This window comes from Molothrus ater (assembly GCF_012460135.2).
Source record: "Molothrus ater isolate BHLD 08-10-18 breed brown headed cowbird chromosome W unlocalized genomic scaffold, BPBGC_Mater_1.1 matW_random_MA34, whole genome shotgun sequence".
NCBI classification, from domain to species: domain Eukaryota; kingdom Metazoa; phylum Chordata; class Aves; order Passeriformes; family Icteridae; genus Molothrus; species Molothrus ater.
This window is the reverse complement of record NW_026530820.1, coordinates 411564-432366: the sequence shown is the minus strand read 5'-3', so window position 1 is coordinate 432366 and position 20803 is coordinate 411564. Positions and strand designations below refer to the sequence as shown.

The 20803-nt window shown below is 46.1% G+C and overlaps 1 protein-coding gene across 1 annotated transcript in view; it reads right to left on the bottom strand.

Annotated features, from left to right (window-relative positions):
• LOC118701546 (Golgi phosphoprotein 3-like) overlaps positions 1-20803 on the bottom strand; it is a 127918-nt gene that overhangs the window by 65021 nt on the left and 42094 nt on the right. Inside the window, exon 2 of the mRNA XM_036406220.2 lies at positions 11594-11725. Coding sequence (XP_036262113.1) covers positions 11594-11725 — 132 coding nt within the window. The remainder of the gene's footprint in view (positions 1-11593; positions 11726-20803) is intronic.

Genomic DNA, 20803 nt, shown 5'->3' with positions numbered 1-20803 from the left:
TGCAAGCCCCATTACGGCAAGCAGTCAGCAACCAGGGGCCAGTATATGTAAAGGTTCCATACTCCCATATCAAGTTAGAACAGTGGAAAACTACTGTGGGGAAATATAAAGAGAATCCAGATAAGGTGGCAAAATTAGTAGAAAGGGCAATTATCACACAAAACCCTGACTGGGCTGATTTGAACTCTATGTTAGACACATTACTTGATCCCACTAGAAACAAATGGCTAATAAAGCTATTACAACATCGATAGAGGCAAGTATAGCAAATAGGTTGATCCAAGGCACAGTTACACAGATATTTCCCTTAGAAAATCCAGGATGGGATGCGAACTTTCCAGAACATATGGCGAGGTTAAAACAATATCAAAGTCTTGTGGTATTTGGATTAAAACATGATGTCCCTAAAGCTATAAATTGGTCAAAGCTTTACAAAGTAAAGCAAAATTATGATGAATCACCCACTGATTTTTTAAATAGGTTAAGAGAAACTGCCATCAAATATACATATCTAGATCCTGAATCCTCTGATGGTAAAGCACATCTAGATCTCTTGTTTATGGGCCAAGCTATAAATGATATAAGAAGAAAGCTGCAAAAGATAGAGGAAGTTTGAGACAGATAAATTGGTAGAAGTGGCCTCGAAGGTATTTCGAGACCGGGGCCCAAATGAAAGAGACCCCTACCAAATAAGAAGGCAACTCAGGAAAAGTCATCTAAGAAAACTTCCCCTACAGAGAGAGATCAGTGTGCCTATTGTAAAAAATGGGGACATTGGAAGAATGACTGTCCAGTGTTGAAACAAAAATCCCCAGTTCCCCAACTCCCAGTAGTACAAAGCTCAAGCTCAGAATGATGGGGACTGAAGACTTCTCCCCCAGCAAAACCTTCGGTTATAGCTAAGCTGGGTAAAGATGACATCGAATTTTTGGTACATACTGGAGCAGCATATTCAGTGTTAAATACCTTAGAGGGGAAACTGAGTCAAGATACTGTACATGTTGTTGGGGAAACAGGGGTAAGCAAAACATGGCCTTTCTTCCAACCTTTAAAACTCAAACTGGGGAATGAAACACGGCCTTTCTTTCAACCTTTAAAACTCAAACTGGGGAAGCACTGGGTAACTCATCAATTCCTCTATATGCCTAACTCCCCTAAAACATTGCTGGGGAGAGATTTGTTAGGAAAATTGGAAGCGGGGAATAAATTCAAGAAGGGAAAGGGTGTATGAGTTGTAATTCCTGAATCTAAATTTGTCTAAGTTGCTGCACTTTTTATACAGGAAAAATGTGGTGAAATCCCCACTGAAGTTGGAAATGCCATCAATCCAATAGTGTGGGCCAGTGATATCTCAGGAAGATCCAAACAGGCAGAACCAGTGAGTATTGCACTCAAACCAGAAGCCATACCAGTAAGACAAAAACAATACCCTTTGAAATTAGAGAATCATGAGGGTTTGGTATCTGTAATTGAAAAATTCCTACAACATGGGTTATTAGTGCAATGTGAGTCCAAATACAACACCCCCATTTTAGCTGTTAAAAAAGAAGATAATAAGAATTATCAATTAGTACAAGATTTGAGAGCAATCAACAAAATTACAGAGGACATACACCCAATGATAGCAAATCCCTACACCCTTTTGACCACACTGACAGATGAATTAGGGTGGTTTACTGTTGTAAACGTGCATGATACCTTTTTCTGCATTCCTGTGCACAAAAACAGCAAAGAGCTTTTTGCTTTTGAGTGGGAAAATCCTGAGACAGGGAGGAAAAGTCAACTCATGTGGACAGTTTTACTCCAATGTTTCAAGAAAAGCCCTACAATATTTGGAAACCAGATAGCAAAGGAATTAGAAGACTGGAAAAGACAAGAGCCAGGGGGAGTTATTCTACAATATGTGGATGACATCTTGGTTGCAGCTAAAATCAGAGATGATTGTATATGATTTGCCATAAATTTATTAAACTTGGTACTGAGTGGGTACAGAGTTTCTAGAGACAAAGCACAGATTGTCAAAGAAGCAGTAGTTTATTTGGGACTTGAGATCTTCTGTGGACACCAACAGCTCAGCAAAAAACAGAAAGAAGCCATCTGTTGACTCCCAGAGCCCCATACTCTAAGAGATGGAAGCTTTCCTGGGAATGGGAGGTTGGTGTCGTTTGTGGATAGCAAATTATGGACTGCTGGTAAAACCCCTATATGGAGCATTAAAAGCAGCTGAAAAAAGAATTATCATATGGACTGAAAACGCCAGAGCAGCTTTTAAACAGCTGAAACACTCTCTGATGTCAGCTCCAGCACTGGGACTGCCAGACTTAACTAAACCTTTTGAACTATTTACATATGAGAGACTGAATGTGGCTTTGGGGGTACTAGCACAGTGCCTCGGGAACCAATGGAGGGCTGTGGCCTACTTTTCCAAACAGCTAGACAATGTTAGTCAAAGCTGGCCAGGGTGCCTAAAAGTCATGGCAGCTACTGTCATCTTGATCCAGTAAGCCAGAAAACTCACCCTTGGGTGACACATTGTAGTGTGTGTACCCCATGCTGTAGCAGCTGTACTCAAACAAAAGGGGGGACATTGGCTGTCCGGCAACCAGATGCTTAAATACCAATCACTGTTATTAGAACAGGATGATGTTACCTTGAAAACCACTTCTGTTGTTAACCCTGCCATGTTTCTGTCCTCCACCTTAATTGATGATGTGCCTGAGCATAACTGTTTGCAGACAATTGAAGAGGTCTATTACAGACGACCAGACCTGAAAGACATGCCCCTAGAAAATCCAGACTGGGAGCTTTCTACAGATGGGAGCAGCTTCATGAAAAATGGCAAAAGGATGACAGGCTATGCAGTGACCACACAGGACAAGGTGATCAAGGCAAAGGCCCTGCCAGCAGATGTGTCATCACAAAAAACTGAGCTGATTGCTCTGACGAGAGCCCTAGACCTGAGTGAAGGAAAAAAGGTAAATATATGGACTGACTCTAAATATGCATTTATTGTTGTCCAAGCCCATGGAGCCATCTGGAAGGAGAGAGGACTTCTGAACACTCAAAGTAATCAAATCAGACATGCTGAACGAATACTTGCCCTATTAGTGAGCATTAAAAAACACGCAGAAGTAGCTATCATGCATTGTAGAGGTCACCAAAAAGGGAAAACCACTCCAGAATTGGGAAATCACTTTGCTGATAAAGCAGCAAGAGGAATTGCAGAAAAAGGTATTCTTGCAGTAATTCCACAAAATGAGATTGTTTTGTCAGGGTTCATCCCAAAATATGATCAAGCAGACCACAAACTAATTAAGTTTCTTAAAGCTGAAAACAGAGAAAGTGGATGGGCTGTTACACCAGCCAATCAGGTTGTAGTCCCACCCCTGATCCTTCGGGAGCTATCCCAGAGAGAACATGGAAGCACACAGTTTGGTGTAAAAAATCTTCTAAAACACCTAAAAAAGGTAGTAATAGGAAAGGGAATAACTGAGACTGTACAATCAGTAGTGAGTAAATGTGAAATCTGCAATAAAAACAACCCTGACACTAGAAAAAGAGTTGTGTTAGGAGTGACAAAGATGGGAGATCTTCCTAGAGATTACTGGCAAATAGATTTTGTGGAGTTACCACGCAAAGAGGGATACCGGTACATACTTGTATTAGTTGACACCTTCAGTGGATGGCCAGAAGCTTACCCCGGTCGCTCTAACACAGCCAAGGAAGTGGTGAAAGTTTTGCTCAATCATATAATCCCAAGGTTCAGGGTTCCCTTGAGGATGTCATCAGATAGGGGACCACACTTTGTTGCAACAGTGGTTAAAGAAGTTAGCTGGATTTTGAGAATTACTTGGGATATGCATACACCTTATAGACCCCAAGCAAGTGGTAAAGTTGAACGTATAAGACTCTCAAAACACAAATTAGCAAAATTTGTCAGGAAACATCCATGAAATGGGTCCAGGCCTTGCTTATAGCATTACTGAGAATCCGCATACAACCAAGGCGGAGGTATAACATCAGTCCCTATGAAATACTCTATAGTAGGCCATATCAGATTCCACATATTCCAGGTGAAATTCACATGAAGGGGGAACTTGATTTACAGAGATATCTAATGGCTTTAGGTGCCACTTTGCAGAAGCTCCAGAATTACATTGTCCTATCCAGACCCATAGGACTGGACACACCTGCACATCCCTTCCAACCTAGAGACTGGGTCTATGTTAAGTGGTGGGACAGTATCACAGTTGGCAGATAGCTTGTAGCTGCCAAATGAATCAGACCTTCAACCTTGGCCAGCTTAGCGGTAAAACAGGTCCTCAGATGAGGCAGGGATAGGTTGGATTTAAATCTATACAGGGACTTCACCCAATCCGATTCCATCCTGGGCTGCAGACATCTCACTGGTCAGGAGCTAGGCTGTGTGGGAATCAGACCAATAGGCAGTTGAGACCCGGGAGTTTTGAACTCCCTATAAAAGAAAGCTCTCAACAATAAAACACGCTGTTTGTCACATGGAGCTTTGGGGTGTGTGTGTTGTCCCTGTCTCCAAAGACCGACCACACGGAACATGTGGATATTTAAATGTAATAGGACAGTGATCCTCTACAAGCCAGGTGGAGAGGATCATTCCAAGTCATGCTGACTACCCTCACCGCAGCCAAAGTTTCTGGCAAAGGATCCTGGATTCACTATTCCAGAGTTAAGAAGGCTTCTGATCCTGAAACAACTGAAAAAACAGAGACTGGTGCAGACAAAAACATGTTTTAAATGATTCCTCTTCTGTGTGTAAAGAACTGTTCCTAATAATCATTATTCTTCTTCGCATGATAGCTGTGCAAAACATTGCTGCTGTTAGCTATTATTGTTAGATATTTACTGCTGTTAGATATTTGTCTATTATTAAATGCCTATTTGACTTCAGTTATAAGATATGTGCGTATTCTATTTCCCATCTGTTAGAGGTGGGACAGTTATCTTCTGTAAATTGAGCACTTTATCTCTTCCACAACCAATACTCCCTCTGGGGAGATATCTTCTGTTAATGGGCCATTGAGTCTCACTGCATGACTGATAAAATTACATCATCCCATTGTGAGATGCTCCCCCTAGGGGGAGGAGCCAAGCATTCCTACCTGGATATAATCTGAGATTTAGGACACCAGGAACCTTTCCCCACTGGATTCCAAGAGAAGCAGCTTTCTTCTCCACTGGATTCCCAGAGGAAGGCCAGGCCCATCTACACCACCACTGGACCTTCAGAAGAAAACTACACCCTTCTACAGGATCACTGCTTCAACAGAAACACATCTGTCACTCCAGGAGGACTGCAGCCACCATTTAATCAGACTGCTACTAACACCCTGACTCACAGAGTGTTAGGTCGTATTCTGACTCTGTCAGCGGTTTTTTTTTTGTTTGTTTGTTTGTACTATTGCATTTGTATTGTTAATTTTCCTAGTAAAGAACTGATATTCCTATTCCCATATCTTTGCCTGAGAGTCTCTTAATTTCAAAATTATAATAATTTGGAGACCCAATTGTGGCCTTTTAATACTTGAAGAGGACCTACAAGAGAGCTGGAGAAGGACTTTTTATAAGGGCATGTAGTGGTAGGACAAGGAGGTATGGATTTAACTGAAAGAAGATCGATTTAGATTAGATATTAGGAAGAAATTCTTTCCTGTAAGGGTGATGAGGCACTGGAACAGGTTGCCCAGAAAAGTTGTGGATGACCCATCCTAGGAAATGTTCAAGGCCAAGTTGGATAGGGTCCTGAGCAACCTGGTCAGTTGGAAGGTGTTTCTGCCCATGGCAGGGGTTTGGAACAAGATGATCTTTAAGGCCCCTTCCAACCCAAACCATTCCATGATTCCATGACGATTCTAGGATTAAGCATTTTTAAGAGGATATCTTTTCTCTCTTTAATAAGATGTAGACAAAGAAGATCCTGTTTATTCAGATGATGGTCCTTAGCTTTACTGCAATGAATATTTCTTTCTTCCAGTTTTTTAGTGATTTAGCATGTACTACATTTGCCTTGTATTCAACTGCTGACATTTCAATTATACAGAATATTCAATTTTAATTTTCCACAATACAGCTTTGCAATTAAGCCATGCTAAAGATGAAGCATCTCTTGCATCTATCCCCAGATAAGAAAATAAGCCTAGGGACCAGAAAAGTATTAAAACCATAAAAAAGCCTAGGGACCAGAAACACATGAAGGCCTCCGGCCCAAGAGACATTATGAATTCAAGCAACATGGCAACTGACTACTTTATCCCAATAGAGAGTAAGTACAACTAAAATGCAATCAGTACAGGTTTTTTCCACTTTGTCTAAGCCCCACATTGGGTGCCAAAAAATGTATCTGTCCTGGTTTAGGTCAAATTTGGGAGAAAACCTCCAAAACCTCCAAAGGGGTTCTTCTAGAAAGCAAATTCAAGTGGGCCCTCCCCCAAGTGGTTCAGAAAAAGATTTCCTTGGAGAAAAGTGGAAAAAACCCTGTATATTTAACAGACAAAGCATTCACCAGCGCAAAATTGAACAATATTTAACAATAAAACATCTTGCCACTCTGAAGAGATGACAAACTCAGTAAGTCCTTTTCGTGGGTTGTAGCTCAGCTCACTCAGTCTGTTATCAGTCCCTCCGGTGCTGGAAATGCTGTAGCCCAGGCCCAGCCTGGTGGGCCACAGGTGTGAGCTGCTGGTGCTCTTCTGGGTTTTCAGTCCAGACCAGGTTTAAACAGTTCCAAGAAAAAAAAAAAAACAAAAACACAGTCCAGGGAACTTCTCTGCCTCAGCTAGCTAAAAACTAGCTAAAAAAACAAACAAAGGAGAGCTCTGTCCTGCTGTATGTCAGTGCTGCAGACAACACTGTCCACAAGAAGGATGCGGGGGAGCAAGCGTAGTTTTGGATTACAAACTCCATGCTTCTTCTCTCCCCCCTTTGCTCTCAGAACCAGTCTTAAAGGTGCAAAACTTATTTCTGGGCTAAACAGACGAATGGGGATACAATTCAGCATCATAAAGTCACTCCAGGACACTAATCAATGCTGAATATGCTTAAATGAAGCTAAAAAAGTAGGAGCTGTTTGTCTGAACAGATTCAATTCTTCAGAAGAGGAAGAAGCTGGGAGAAGCTTGGGGAATTTAGCAAGGGATAATATTGAAAGGGAAATGTACCATAAAAGAGAATTTATTTCTGATGGATAGACAACATTTGACCATGTTTTCAATAAACATATTTTACAAGTATCTTCTAATGCTGATCAAGTAAAAATTCTTCAAACAGTGTGACTTTGCACATTTTGTACTAAGAAAAAAGATCCAGTGCCAAAAGTAATAAAGTAAGGTGCTTCAAATATTCAGTGTAATTCAGTAAAGAACCTCAAAAATTTGCCCATCTTAAAGGTCAGTGAGTACAAGAAAGTTAATACAGTGGTCACATGCTTAAACTACATACAGTTAGAGTTCTCATGGGCCCAAGGAACAAGGATTGTTTCCTTTCCATGCTGTCTTGGTTTGAAAGACAGGTGTCTGCTAAGAAAGGCGGGAACTTCCCTTGGAACAGAGAATATGACCCCCCTCCCTCCAAATTATTATTATAACTTCAAAATTAAGGGATTTTCAGGCAAAAATACGGGAAAAGGAATAACAGTTCTTTTCTAGCATCTATAATAGGGCAAAAAAACAGCAGCAACTATGGCAGCAACAAAAAACAGAACCAGAAACCCAGTTTCAGCCTTCTCAGCTGCAGGCACTTGCCTCTTTGGTGTAATTACAGTTGCAGCTGGCAGGGGTGCTGGCAGGGCAGGTGTGATGATTCCCTCATGGCTGCAGAGGGCGCTGTGGCACTAGTCGGCCATCTTTTCTCCACATGGACAATGGTGGATGCAGCCAGCAGAAAGGGATGGAGAAGGGGCTTCTTCTATCAACGCCCAGGGACAGCTGATCCCAGTGGCCCCTCTGGATAGCAAAAGGAGCTGTAGCAGGGATCTCAGACTAGAAAGCTGGGAAGGCAGGGATGAGCAAAGTCCCGGAGTGGTAGATGGGATGTATCAGAAACTCGGCAGCTGTAGCTGGAACTGTAGGGTGTCTGAGCAGGCAGGGAGTGCGAATTACAGTGCAGCAAAGAAACCTCAGATCAGTGGCAGAGAAAATGGCAGGGGCTGGGCAGTGGCCACCTGGCTCCTGAACACAGCCTGGAGAGAGAGGCTCCCTTGGAGGGGGAGGGGGCTTGGGGATCCCAGGGTTTTTCCCTCAAGGCACCTGAGCAGATGGTGTTAACCCTTTTTTTTAGTGAGGTAGGGTGTTAATAAAGTCCCAGTTCAGTGGTTGCTCTTGTAGTATATGGTAGAGATAATTCACGCTATTAATGTATAAAATATTGTAAAATCCAAGCTATGTCTTTTGACCACCCCAGCCGGGAGCAGAGTCTTATTTTTATTCAATTAGTTCCTGGACAAAGTTAAGATAATATCGAGTCTGTTAACGTATGAATGGAACCTTCCTGAAGCGATGATCACCGACTTCCCTGGAATGCAGGAGTGATCTCGCACCTCGAAGATTGCATCTACTACACTGATTACCGGCGCCACCCTTTACATGTGAATGCCGACTTCTCCGGAGTGCTCTGACGACATCTAGACACCTGGAACTGGACTTTTGTCTAACCCTGCATATGTCTGGCCCCAGTTCTGCATGTGAAGGGACACAAAGGAACATTCGGTCATCTCTGCCTCAGGCAGAATAAACTGTATAAAAGCTCGCTGTGCGAAGCAGCCGGCATGAACCGAGGGGGAGACTGACATTTTGGTGGTCAGATCCAGGTTCACCCAGCACCGATCCCGGGGTTGACGCTGCCCTTGGCTGTGGTGGTTTTTTTTTTTCTGATTGAAATTCTGTTTCGCTGACAATCTAATGAATCATTGCTAAATTTTCTTATAAATTTGGCTCCTGATTTGATCATTTATAACACTCTCATGAGCAAAAGCTCACCCCATTGCAGAAGAAGGACCTGGCTGGGCTCCTGCGGTGGTAGCGAATTCCCCCCCAGGCAGCAGCTCCAACTGTCCTCCTCCAAAGTCGAGAGCAAGAGAGAGGTGAGACCTGCACCCAACCCCTTTTCCCCAGCCCAATTCTCGGGGTATTCTGCCCCTCCACGAGAAACCTCCCAGATAAGAGGGCAGCCAGATGCACCCTTCCAGGGGAAACTTCTTGTGTCTGTCTTAAGTACTCAGTCATTATTGTCTCTTAGCAACAAGAAATGGGAGAAAATTCTCAAAGAGAAAGAAACAAAAGGAGAACTCAAACCCCAACACATGCACTGCAAGCACTAATTGCAACACTGTGTACACCAGCATTAAACTTGTGACTTTCAGAATACGCCTGAGTCTCTCAGCCAACATCTCACGAGCATTGCAAAATGCAGTTCCTTCAGCAGATTAGAACTAGTGCTACTGGCTTCTCAGCAGCAAATGCTGCCACAGCACCCTGGCCAGAGCCACTGTCAACTGATTGTGTGCAGCATGAACACATCAAGAGAACAAACAGGAACAGTGAACAAATGCAGAAGATTTTACAAGGTACTTCAGCTCACCATTAAAACATTTTGGGTAATAACTTGGCACCTACCTTAGGTTACTACTCAGAATCCCTATCCCCATTGTCTTGGTTTGAAAGATAGGTGTCTGCCAAGGAAGGTGGGAACCTCCCTTGGAATGAAAAATATGCACCCCTTTTTCCAAATTATTCTAACTTTGAAATTAAGGGGCTTTCCGGCAAAGATATGGGGAAAAGAATAACAGTTCTTTGCTAGTAGGTATATGTATATACAAGGCAAACAACAACAATGGCAGTGTGAAAAATGCATATTATATGACTGGGTCCTCACAAATATTAAAATGAATACTATATGTGTTATGTTGGAAAGTTATGCTGTAGTGCTATAATAATCTTTTTAAGTAGTGTGGTAAATATAGTTTTAGGCTATAACATAATATTAAAATAGGTACTATGTGATGTAAGATACTTTTTCTAACTAGCTCAAGGAATGAATAATTAAGAGATTCTTCGCATACAGAGAACAGCAACAAGACACCAAATCTCAAGAGAAGAATTATTGCCTCCCTATCAGGAAAAACCAGACTTCTTCCAGACTTCGAGGAGCCACAGGAATTGATTTACAAGATGAGGAGGGGAAGGTGACAATAACCAGAAAACACCCCTCTTTTTGAAAGGAATGTTTGAATCATGTATGAGATATATAATTATGCAGCAGGCTATTGCTTTTAAGGGTTAATCCTTTGTTAGCAAGGTGTGCTTTTGTGGCAGAGTGCAAAAAGCACCTGGATGTCCATAATTCTTTGCTTTTTATTGTCTTTTATTGTCCTAACTTTGATTGTCCAAATTCTTATTTTCCAAACTTTTATTACTATTTTATTACTATTAAACGTCTAAAATTTTGATACAAGTGATTGGCATTTTCCACAGGCAGCAACAACAAACAAGAACAGAAACCCAACCATAGCCTTCTCTCAGCTGTCAAGCACTTTCCCCTTTGGTGTAGTTATGGTCACAGCCGGCAGGGGCACTGTTGACTCCCAGGCAAGCAGGTGTGATAATTCTCCCGCAGCTGCAGGGGGCGCTGTGGTTGCTTCTTTATGTGGGTAATGGTGGGCACAGCCAGAATAAGATACTGAAAAGGGGCTTCCTTTACAACCTCACAGGGGCAGCCGGTCCAGGTGCCCCTCCAAATAGCGAAATTAGCTGTAGCATTAACCTTGGAAGCAGTAAGCTAGAATGGCAGAGGCAAGCAGACCCCGGGGTGGCAAACAAAATGTAACAGAAACTCTGCAGCTGTAGCAGGAGCCACAGGGTGTCCCAGCAGGCAGGAGATGAGGAGTTACAGTGTAGCAAAAAACTCAGAGCAGTGGCAGAGAAAGGGTGGGGCTGGGCAGCAGCAGCCAGGCTCCCAAACATGGTCGGGAGAGGCTCCCTTGGAGGGGGGAGGAGCACTGGGTTTTCCCCTGAGGCACCTGAGTAGATGGTGAGGGTCCTTTCCAGTGAGGTAGGGTGTTAATAAGGTCCCAGTCCAATGGCTGCTCTTATGAGCAGAGCTTCATTCATGGTAGAAGACAGCAGGAGATGGAACCCCGCAGTGGTGGCAAATTCTTCCCACAGCGACTGCAGCCTGTCTCCCCTTCCATCCCAAGAGCGAGAGACAAGCCGAGCCCATCCCCTCACCCCCCAGCCAAAATCTCTGCCCTTCCCAAGAGAAAGCTCCCCAGCTAAGATAGTGCCTCCAGCTGCACTCCTACTCCTTCCCTTCTCCTTCTCCTTCCCTTCCCTTGCCCCCGCCTACATCCATTTGTCTCTCTTAAGTACCGGTCGTTATTGTCTCTTAGCAACAAATGGGAAAAAATTCCAAGACAGCAAGAAAAAAAAAAAACAGAAAAAATCCTAACTTTCAACACCCATATAAAGAAAAAAAAGTGTATTTCTTACAATCACCCTTTATTTATAGCTACTGTATTGCCTGAAGCATGACAGGAAAGGAAATGTGACCAGTTTCCTCCACTTACCTTTCTTGTCAATAGACTTTTACGCCTCATTCCGCAAGCCTCTAACTGAAGACGCCCTCGCAATGCCAATTCAATTAACATACAGCCACGCAATCCCGAAGAGATGCAATCATTCCAAAAGGATGTGTAACCCTGTGAAGAATGAAAGGCAGTAAGATATTTCCATTTCCACCTGAAAGCAAATAGAAAATGAGGCTTACTGCATTCTCTAAATAGTTCTCTGGCCTTCATACACTATCATCACTAGACAACTACCATTCTTGTACTGAAACATGAAAGAGAAAACAGACTCACCCACTATTAGTTTTGACACTTGGTCTCTGCTCTTTAAAAGAAGGGAAACTTCAGGAAAGAGATGCAAAACAAACCAGCAAGATATCAATAACTGGGACATATAAAGTGTGGTTTATACATAGTCAGAAGACCTCCATGGTCTGCAGGGGCACGGCTGCTTCACCATGGTCTTTAGCACAGGCTGCAAGGCAATCTGCTCCAGCACCTGGAGCACCTCCTCCCCTTCCTTCACTGACCTTGCTGTCTGCAGAGTTGTTTCTCACATACTCTCACTCCTCTCTGGCTGCAATTGCTCTCATGAAGTTTCCTCCCTCCTTCTTAAATATGTTATCACAAAAGTGTTACCACCCTTTCTAATTGGCTCAGCCTTGGCCAGCAGCGAGTCTGTCCTGGAGCCAGCTGACATTGGCTCTGCTGGACACGGAGGAAGCTCTCAGCACTTCTCACAGAAGCCATCCCTGTAGCCCCCTGCTGCCAAAACCTTGCCACACAAACCAAATACAGTTGTTCTAATATGGACTGCCAAACTTCAAGCTACATTTGTTCTTTGAACCACACTACTACACTTTTTCAACTATATTTTTATATACAGTTTTGCCATAATGGGCAAAAAGTCCTTCATAACAATGCTTAAGCCATTAACCGTAACATTACAGTCTCTCAAAAGAGTAGCAACAGTTAAATATTAAAAAACATGCAAGAACAGTATCTAAGACAAAACAAAATATTGATAAGAAATTATTTGGTTTTTGAGAAATGACTGTGAAAACACTTCTTACTGTTATAGATGAGTAAATGGTTGGCTCTCACAATTAAGGGGTAAACTTTATATGTATGGTAAAAGAAGTTTTATAAATGTATAGTTATGTTACTGCAATGTGCTCCCCCCGGTATGTGTTATCATGGGATGGTCTTGGTAATCCGGGGATTTGGGAAGGTTGGCTTGTTACTATGGCAACACCTGACCTCCAATCAGAATGTAAGAAAGTGACTTCTACCACTGGACAGCCAGGTTGACTGACAAGGTTCAAGGAGGGGCTAGAGATATAAAAGGCAAAGCATCCATCTTGAAGTTGAGCCAGCCATGTGGTGGGCAGCCACAAGGGCAGTTCTCAGGCCTGCTTTTCCTTATTTAGTCCTTTTGTTGTATTTTTGTTAAGGTTTAATAAACCCATTAAATTTTTTAAATGAGCAGTTGTTTCTCACATTACAATCCAGAAAGACTTTGTTATAAATAACTATGAAGTTGGTGGCTTTCGCAAATTATTATTAATCACAACAATTTTGATATAGTACAGTTCGTAATCACTTTTAACTGCTTTTGATATAGTATAATTTGTCAGCTTTTTGTGGCCAATGCCCTGGCCCCTGTGTAGCTCATATCCTTAGAACATCATTTATGGATGATATTTTAGTTTGTAGACAGTGTGATAAACATATATTATAGTTTTAGCTTTCCCAAATATTAAAGTGGATGCTATGTATTGTGCATTATAATGTTAACTTTTGCAGAAGTAGCTGTAGTTGTGAAATAATAACTAATGCTTTTATTTTTGTAACTAACTGACAATAATGAAAATAACTCAGACATTTGTGAAATAGCTGATGTTGATTTAAAGTACTTGTGGTAAACTTAGAATAATGAAAATAGCTAAAACCATCTGCATGGTCAGATAACATTTAAGGAATGGATGTGATGAGGACCCCTGCTACTGACCCTTCGACTATCAATAATTGTTGTCTGCTGAAACCACAGAACAGGGGGCCTTTGTGAGGAAGTGACACATGACCTGCAAAACCACATCCATGATTACTGCACGTGCTCTAAAAAGGCGGGTCAGCGGTCGAACCAAACTAAAGAATTCCTGGAACATGTAAACGTGTTCAAAGAAATGTTTAAATATGTATACTCTTTATGAATATGTATTTAACCAATGCAATAGAAAAAATATATTAGAAGAGTTGCTATGGTTAGCTGATGTGCCTCTGGCCATCGCCAAGCACCCAGCACTGTTATTTTGTCCCATATTATCCCTTATTAAACTTTTAAAAATATTCAAGAGTGAGGTTTGTTTCTCACACTTTCCAAAACTCCCATGTTGTTGCATCTCTGTGAAAGCATCCACTTTGTGCATCTTTGGAGAAAAATTCAGTAAAAAAAAGACTCCTTTTCATAAAAATTATCCTAACCAGTAGCAAAGACTCACTTAAATAAAGGGCAATAAAATGTTATTCTTTTTGCAAATAAAAGCTGCCAATGTATAGAGATATCAGATGCATACATCTGAAGTCTGTTAAACACAAACCAGTCACTAATTCACAGAATTCACAGAATGACAAGGTTGGAAGAGACCTTAAAGATCATCGAGTCCAACCCATGCCCTAACACCTCAACTAAGCAATGGCACTGACTGCCACATCCAGTCTTTTCTTAAACACATCCAGGGATGGTGACTCCACCACCTCCCTGGGCAGACCATTCCAGAACTTTATCACCTCTTCTGTAAAAAACTTCTTCCTAATATCCAACCTATATTTCCCTTGACGCAGCTTGAGACTGTGTCCTCTGGTTCTGTCAGTTGCTGCCTGGAGAAAGATACTGTCACTATAGGACACATAAGAACACAAGCGCACACCATTGCTCTCCAGGTGAAGAAAAAAGGGAAGTTCATTTTCTGACTCCGACATTTATAGTTTTCCAAAAGTGAAAGTGGATAGGAGGGTGACAGTGCCACCTCTCCAATGACACTGGACAAACCAACAATCCATTAAATTTCTCCTCCTCCTTAAAAGAATGCAAAACAATGAGTTATTTACAAAAAGTGTGTGAGAAAGTTTGTTACAAGAATGTCAACATCAGAAGGCTTGGAAAATCTTAAAAATCAGGGCGACATCTCACCCTTTTCCATTTACAAAAAGAAAAAAAGAAAAGAAAATGAACAACGTGAAAAAGAAAACATGAACAATGTTCAGTGTCCATTTGCGGAGGAATTATCGGTGATCACTCATGTTGTCTGCATCCCAGTCATCACGCAATGATTCACCCGCGTGATGCCTTTCAGTTTGGTCACGGTTTCCATCTTGCCTGTCAGCCGGATTCTGTCTCTGCGGTCGCAGGTCAGGGCAAACACACTTCGAAGGTACCCAGCGTACCCCAGTATCTGTGGATACACAAGCATACCTGCGCCCCAAAGCGATAAGGTCATAGGGACCTTCCCACTGTTTGGTGACTAAATTCCACACCCAAATCTTCGCTTGAGGCTGATGTGCCTCGTCCGCAGCCTGCAACGAGAGATGATGATTCAAAATGACAGGATTATTTGACTTCTGCAGCACAGTGAGATGATTGATTGTGCACAAAGCTTTTGCCAAGCGACTGTGCAGGGTTTCACCCTGCATTCCCCATTTTTGTTTTTGAAGAATCTGCTTCAGAGTACCATGAGCGCGTTCTACAATAGCTTGACCAGTCGGAGAATGAGGGATACCAAACTTGTGTGAGACACCCCACAACTGCAGGAGCTGCCGCACCTTTTGCGATGCGTAAGCAGGACCATTGTCGGTTTTCACCGCAGAAGGTATGCCCAGAACGGCAAAGGCCTGCCTCCAGTGGGCGAGGACATCATGGGCCTTCTCCCCAGTGTGAGCAGAAGCCCACATCGCAGAGGAGAACGTGTCCACTGTGACATGCACATACTTGAGCCGGCCAAACTTGGCAATCTGGGTGACATCGGTCCGCCAAAGCTCCAAGGCCCTAAGGCCTCTGGGGTTTACCCCTGCCGGCAAAGGCGGAGCAAGTGCGTGGCAGTCGTCACACGACTTAACAATGTCATGAGCCTCAGTTGGTGTCAGCTGAAACTGCTTCTGCAGGGTATGTGCGTTTTGGTGGAAAAACCCATGTGATGCCTTGGCCTGTGCGAGTGTATCAGGCTGAGGCGCTACCCACGCTGGGTTAGCCAACTTGTCAGCCCTCGCGTTACCTTCCACTATAAAGCCTGGCAAATTGGTGTGACTCCTCACATGCAGAACATAGAATGGATGAACCCGGGCCTGAATGGCACACCACAAGGTCTTCAGCAAATGAAACAAGGCAGGATTACCGACCTCCTTCAAAACCAAATGACCCAACCGCTGTCGACCACATAGGCGGAATCTGTGACCAAGTTGAAAGGTTCCTGGGAAAATCTCTCAAATGCCATGACAGCAGCCCTCAATTCAACCAATTGGGCTGACCCATCCTCATGACCTTCCAGAACCTGCCACTCAGATCTGTCCCTCCAGGTAACAATGGCCTTCCCAGTCCTCCCTGAACCATCAGTGAAGACAGTGGGTCCTTGCATGGGTTCCTGACTATTTTTGGGCCACAAAGAGATTTGTGTGAATTTTGCCATATGCAGTAGCCTATGGCTGGGCAGATGATAAGTGATCCGCCCTGAAAAGTTTTCCAGAGCACTCTGCAGGGACACACTGTTTGCAAAGCTCCAGTCAAAATCCTCCTGTTGCACCGGGAGTATGATTTTTGCGGGATCCACACCCATCAATTGCAAACACCGTTGCCGGCATTTGATTATCAAGTGAGCAATCAGCTCAAACAATGCAGTTGCCATCTTCTGCAGCTGATGGGGCAGGAAAACCCATTCCAAGATGTGCAAGGAATTGGACCATTTGTCACTCCATTGGCCAATGATGCCTGTGGGATGCGAATCATGAGTGGTGATGAACACAGTGACATCAACGGAGGGATCAATGCGATAGACTTGGCAAGCCGAAACAGCTCGCTGAACCACCTCCAGCACCTTACGTGCCTCAGGGGTCAATGTGCAAGGCGACTTTAGATCAGTCTCCTTTCAACAAATCATACAGAGGAGACAGCTGTGCATCGGTTAGTCCCAAGTACGAACGTAACCAAGTGATGACACCTACCAATTTCTGAGAATCATTCAGTGTCTTCACAGAATGCACAAATTGCACCTCCTAGTGACGGATTGTCTGTTCCAGAATTTTGACCCCCAAATACTTCCAAGGTGGTTATTGTTGAACCTTTTCTGGAGCCACCGGCAGTCCATGAGCATGCAAAGCATCAAGCAACCGAGGCTGAATCCTCAGCAGCTCATCCTGGGTGGACGCAGCCACCAAAATGTTGTCCATATAATGATACGGATGTGCATCAGGAAACTGCTTGCGAACTCCAGACAAGGCACGGGCCACATACCATTGGCATATGGCCGGAGAATTGCGCATGCCTTGGGGCAAAGTCCTCCATTGATATCTGTGCAGGCTCAGCCTAGTTAATCGCTGGCACTGAGAAGGCAAATTTTGGTCTGTCATCAGGATGCAAAGGAATAGTAAAGAAACAATCCTTCAGATCCACAATGAGGACCGGCCAGTCTGTGGGAAGCATGGTAGGCGATGGCATGCCCGCCTGCAATGTTCCCATGCTTTCCAGCACGGCATTGATCTTTCGGAGGTCTTGCAACAACCTCCATTTCCCAGATTTCTTTTTGATGCAGAAGACAGGAGTGTTCCAGGGACTGGTAGAAGGCTCCAGATGACTCTAGTCCAACTGCTCCTGCACCAGATTCCGAAGGGCGACCAATTTATCTTGAGGGAGGGGCCACTGCTTCTCCCAGACAGGCTTGTCCACCAGCAACATATAGGAGGCGTAGGACACTCTGCGCCCCTTATCGCAGTGGCCCTCATCAAAAACTGGTCCCGATGCGCACCCCCCAGGCAGACAGAACATCCCTCCCCCAGAGGTTAGCAGGAGTAGAAGTAACATGAGGCCTAATCCAGGGCATCTGTCCCTCTGGGTTTGCGAGCAGCACGGGCCGCTGGCTCACGTAGCACTGCGACGTCCCTCCCAGGCCTGCGACAGGTGTCTCCACCGGATTCAGGGGCCACTCCGGGGGCCAGGTGGCAAGGGAGAGAACCGTGACGTCAGCACCGCTGTCAAGAAGTCCGCGGAGGCGGATCTCTGACGGCGTCGCACCAGTGATGGACAGGGTACACAGTATCTCAGGACAGTTTTTGGTCAGGACAGCAGTCCAGTGAACTTGAGGGGGCCCAGTGGATCCAAAGCCGCTCGCTCCACGCGACTAGTCAGCTGTCCTGAGAACAAAGGACTTAAATGGCACAAGTTGAGCATTTCACATCCCTTTCAGGATCGTGATGGGGGGGTGGGTGTGGAGACCATTGCACAAATCTGCCCTGTGAAATCTGCATCAATGAGTCCCAGGTGCACAATGATGCCCTGAAGGGTGGCACTAGATCTCCCCATAAGGAGAGCACTCATGCCCCCACCCAAGGGACCAAAGGCATCCAGGGGAACCTTGTGTATTTGACAAGATTCTAAAACAACTGTTGCTGCGGTGCAGACATCCACACCTGCTGATCCGCGGGTGCTGGCTGCAAGCCAGCAAAGCAGACCTCCATCGGCTCCGGGGTCTGGAGAGAAGCTTGTGTCTGGGTGCGCTTCTCCTTCGTGCTCCGCTTTCCATTTCCTGAGCCCGGCAAAGCCTGGCCATTAACATGAACAGTCGCCTTGCAGACATTGGACATGTGATTCGGCCTTCCACACCGACCACACAAGAACATGGGAAATTTGACCTTCAGCGCTTTCTTCCCCCACTTCTTGCCAACCTGCGCATTCCCCTGCTGTGGCCGCCTGCCCTGCGGTGCCTCCCAGACTGGCTGCACAGTGGCAGCCACAGCAGCCAACTTCCGACCCAGGGGGACGATGTCCGCACAGGCCTCCGCCATCTGGGAGACAGTAGGATCATCAGGCAGAGCCTCTATGACCCTCTTACAATCATCATTGCAGTTACATCTCGCAAGGCTCGCAATCACAAGTCTCCTTTTCACAGGATCAGGCACCTGCCTCTCCACAGACGCGGTCAGCCTCACTGCAAATGCCATGAAAGGCTCAGCATCCCTCTGGACAATGGTCGCAAATGGCTGCTTTGAAGCAGCCATTTCAGGGTCCGAACAATCGCTGCAACGCCCAGCGTGTGGCACTGGTCAAGCACGAGGGGATCGAAGCCAACCTGCCCTTGAGCATCGGCATAATGTCCCGTGCCCAACAGCATGTCAGCGACAACCACACGCCTGGGGCCCTGCGGCCCCAGTGCAGCATTCTGCACCACCACGGCGGCCACCAAACGAGACCACTTGGTCTCAAAAACATCATATTGCACAGGGCCAAAAGGAGAATGTGCCACACTACAGATGTCGTGAGGCATCAGGATGTCCTTAGCAACCCTTCGGAGCATCTGCATAACTTCAGCAGACCTCACACCAGGCTGAGCAACTGCATCACCGACTTCCTTCTCCAGTTTATACGAAATAGGTTGATGGGTGTTATGAGTAACACCCCTGAGCACAGGGAAAGCCTGGGGACCCCCTGGCAAGGCCACAGCACCTGCTGTGTCCCACCCCGTGGGCCCCACAGGGACAAGAGCAGATGACTGACTGGGAGCCGGCTCAACACCACTCGCCCCTGCACCCCCTGCAGCACCAGCAGAGCCAGAGGATCCCCCTCCGCGATCCTGAGGATGCCGCGAGGAGGCAGGCTCACACATCTCGTCAGACTTAGTTTTGGCTTCTCACCAGAAATGCCCAGGGTCCCTCGGACGCACGGTCACCTGGCACAGGGGGAGCGTCCACAAATTCAACACAGAGGGGCCACGGCCCCGGGAACCCACTGGCCTCCCGCCGGCCGCGTCAGCAGTCGCGCTAAAGGTAAATACCTCAGCGCCCTGTCACGCCGCAGCCCCGGCAGAGGGTGCCGTGGCGGACGCAGGTGCAGGCACGGCTCGCAAACCCGGCGCGGATTGGAACGAGACCGGCACGGGGCCCCCCTCCCCCGACACAGGAGAGGGGTGGGGGGCTGAGAGAGGCGCGGCTCGCGGAGCCACGTCGCTGCGGGGCGGCACAAGAGAGTCCGGCAGGGCCCCTATGAGCATCCGACCCGTGATGCGAGACCCCACAGCAGGCACCGACCTGCCGAGAGGAGCAGGGCGAGCTGCATGCCCACCGGAGCAGGGCCCGACAGAGCACTGACCGATGCCCCGCCCCCGGCTGCTCCCACTGACTGCACATGCCCAGCAGGCTGCGCAGGCCCAGAGACGGGCGAAGTCGCCCCCGCCGCACTCAGGGGGAACTTAGTGGAAACACCGCAATCCGGACAAAGAGTTGTCACCGAATCAGACTCAAGCAGAGGCAGAGACTGATCCAGAGGCTCCCCGCCATCCCCAAGCTCCAGGAAGGCACAAAGAGAGGGTGGACCCCCCCGCCCCGCCCCGCCGCCCGCGCGGGGCGGGGCGGGACGAGGACGGACAGCCGACCCCACAGAGCCCCCAGAAGCCCATGGGGTCCACCCGCCAGACTCGGGTCCCGCTGGTCGGGAGCCCAATCCACCCCACGGGAACAATCGCCACCCCCCGAGACGGACCCGTCCCCCAGTACACCGTCCTGGGGCGGGGGTGAGGGCTCCACATCGCACAGAAACTCAAACTCCCCCTCGTCCACGTCCGAGACAGAAGGGCCCCCCTGGGAACTCTGAGGGCTACAAGAACCAGACCCCTGCCAAAGCTCCTCACACTTTTTCCACTGCACCAGCAGCAACCCCACGTCCACGATGCAATCATCGAAGAGGGCCTCCATGAGGCGGACCCCCACGAGAGACCACACCTCCCTGGAGAACGCCTTCACAGGGTCCAAAAAGAACCCCTGCTCTCTGGCCCACAGAAACAGCCTCTCAAAATCACTCCAGAAAACGGAAACCTGTTTCCACTCCAGGACCTCCCTCCAGAGATCCAAAACGAGAGAATCCTCCTCGAAACCCACAGAGGTTGCCATCACCACAAGAACAGCAGGCAAAGCACCAAACGGGGGGGGAAGGACACGACCTCACTGGCAATC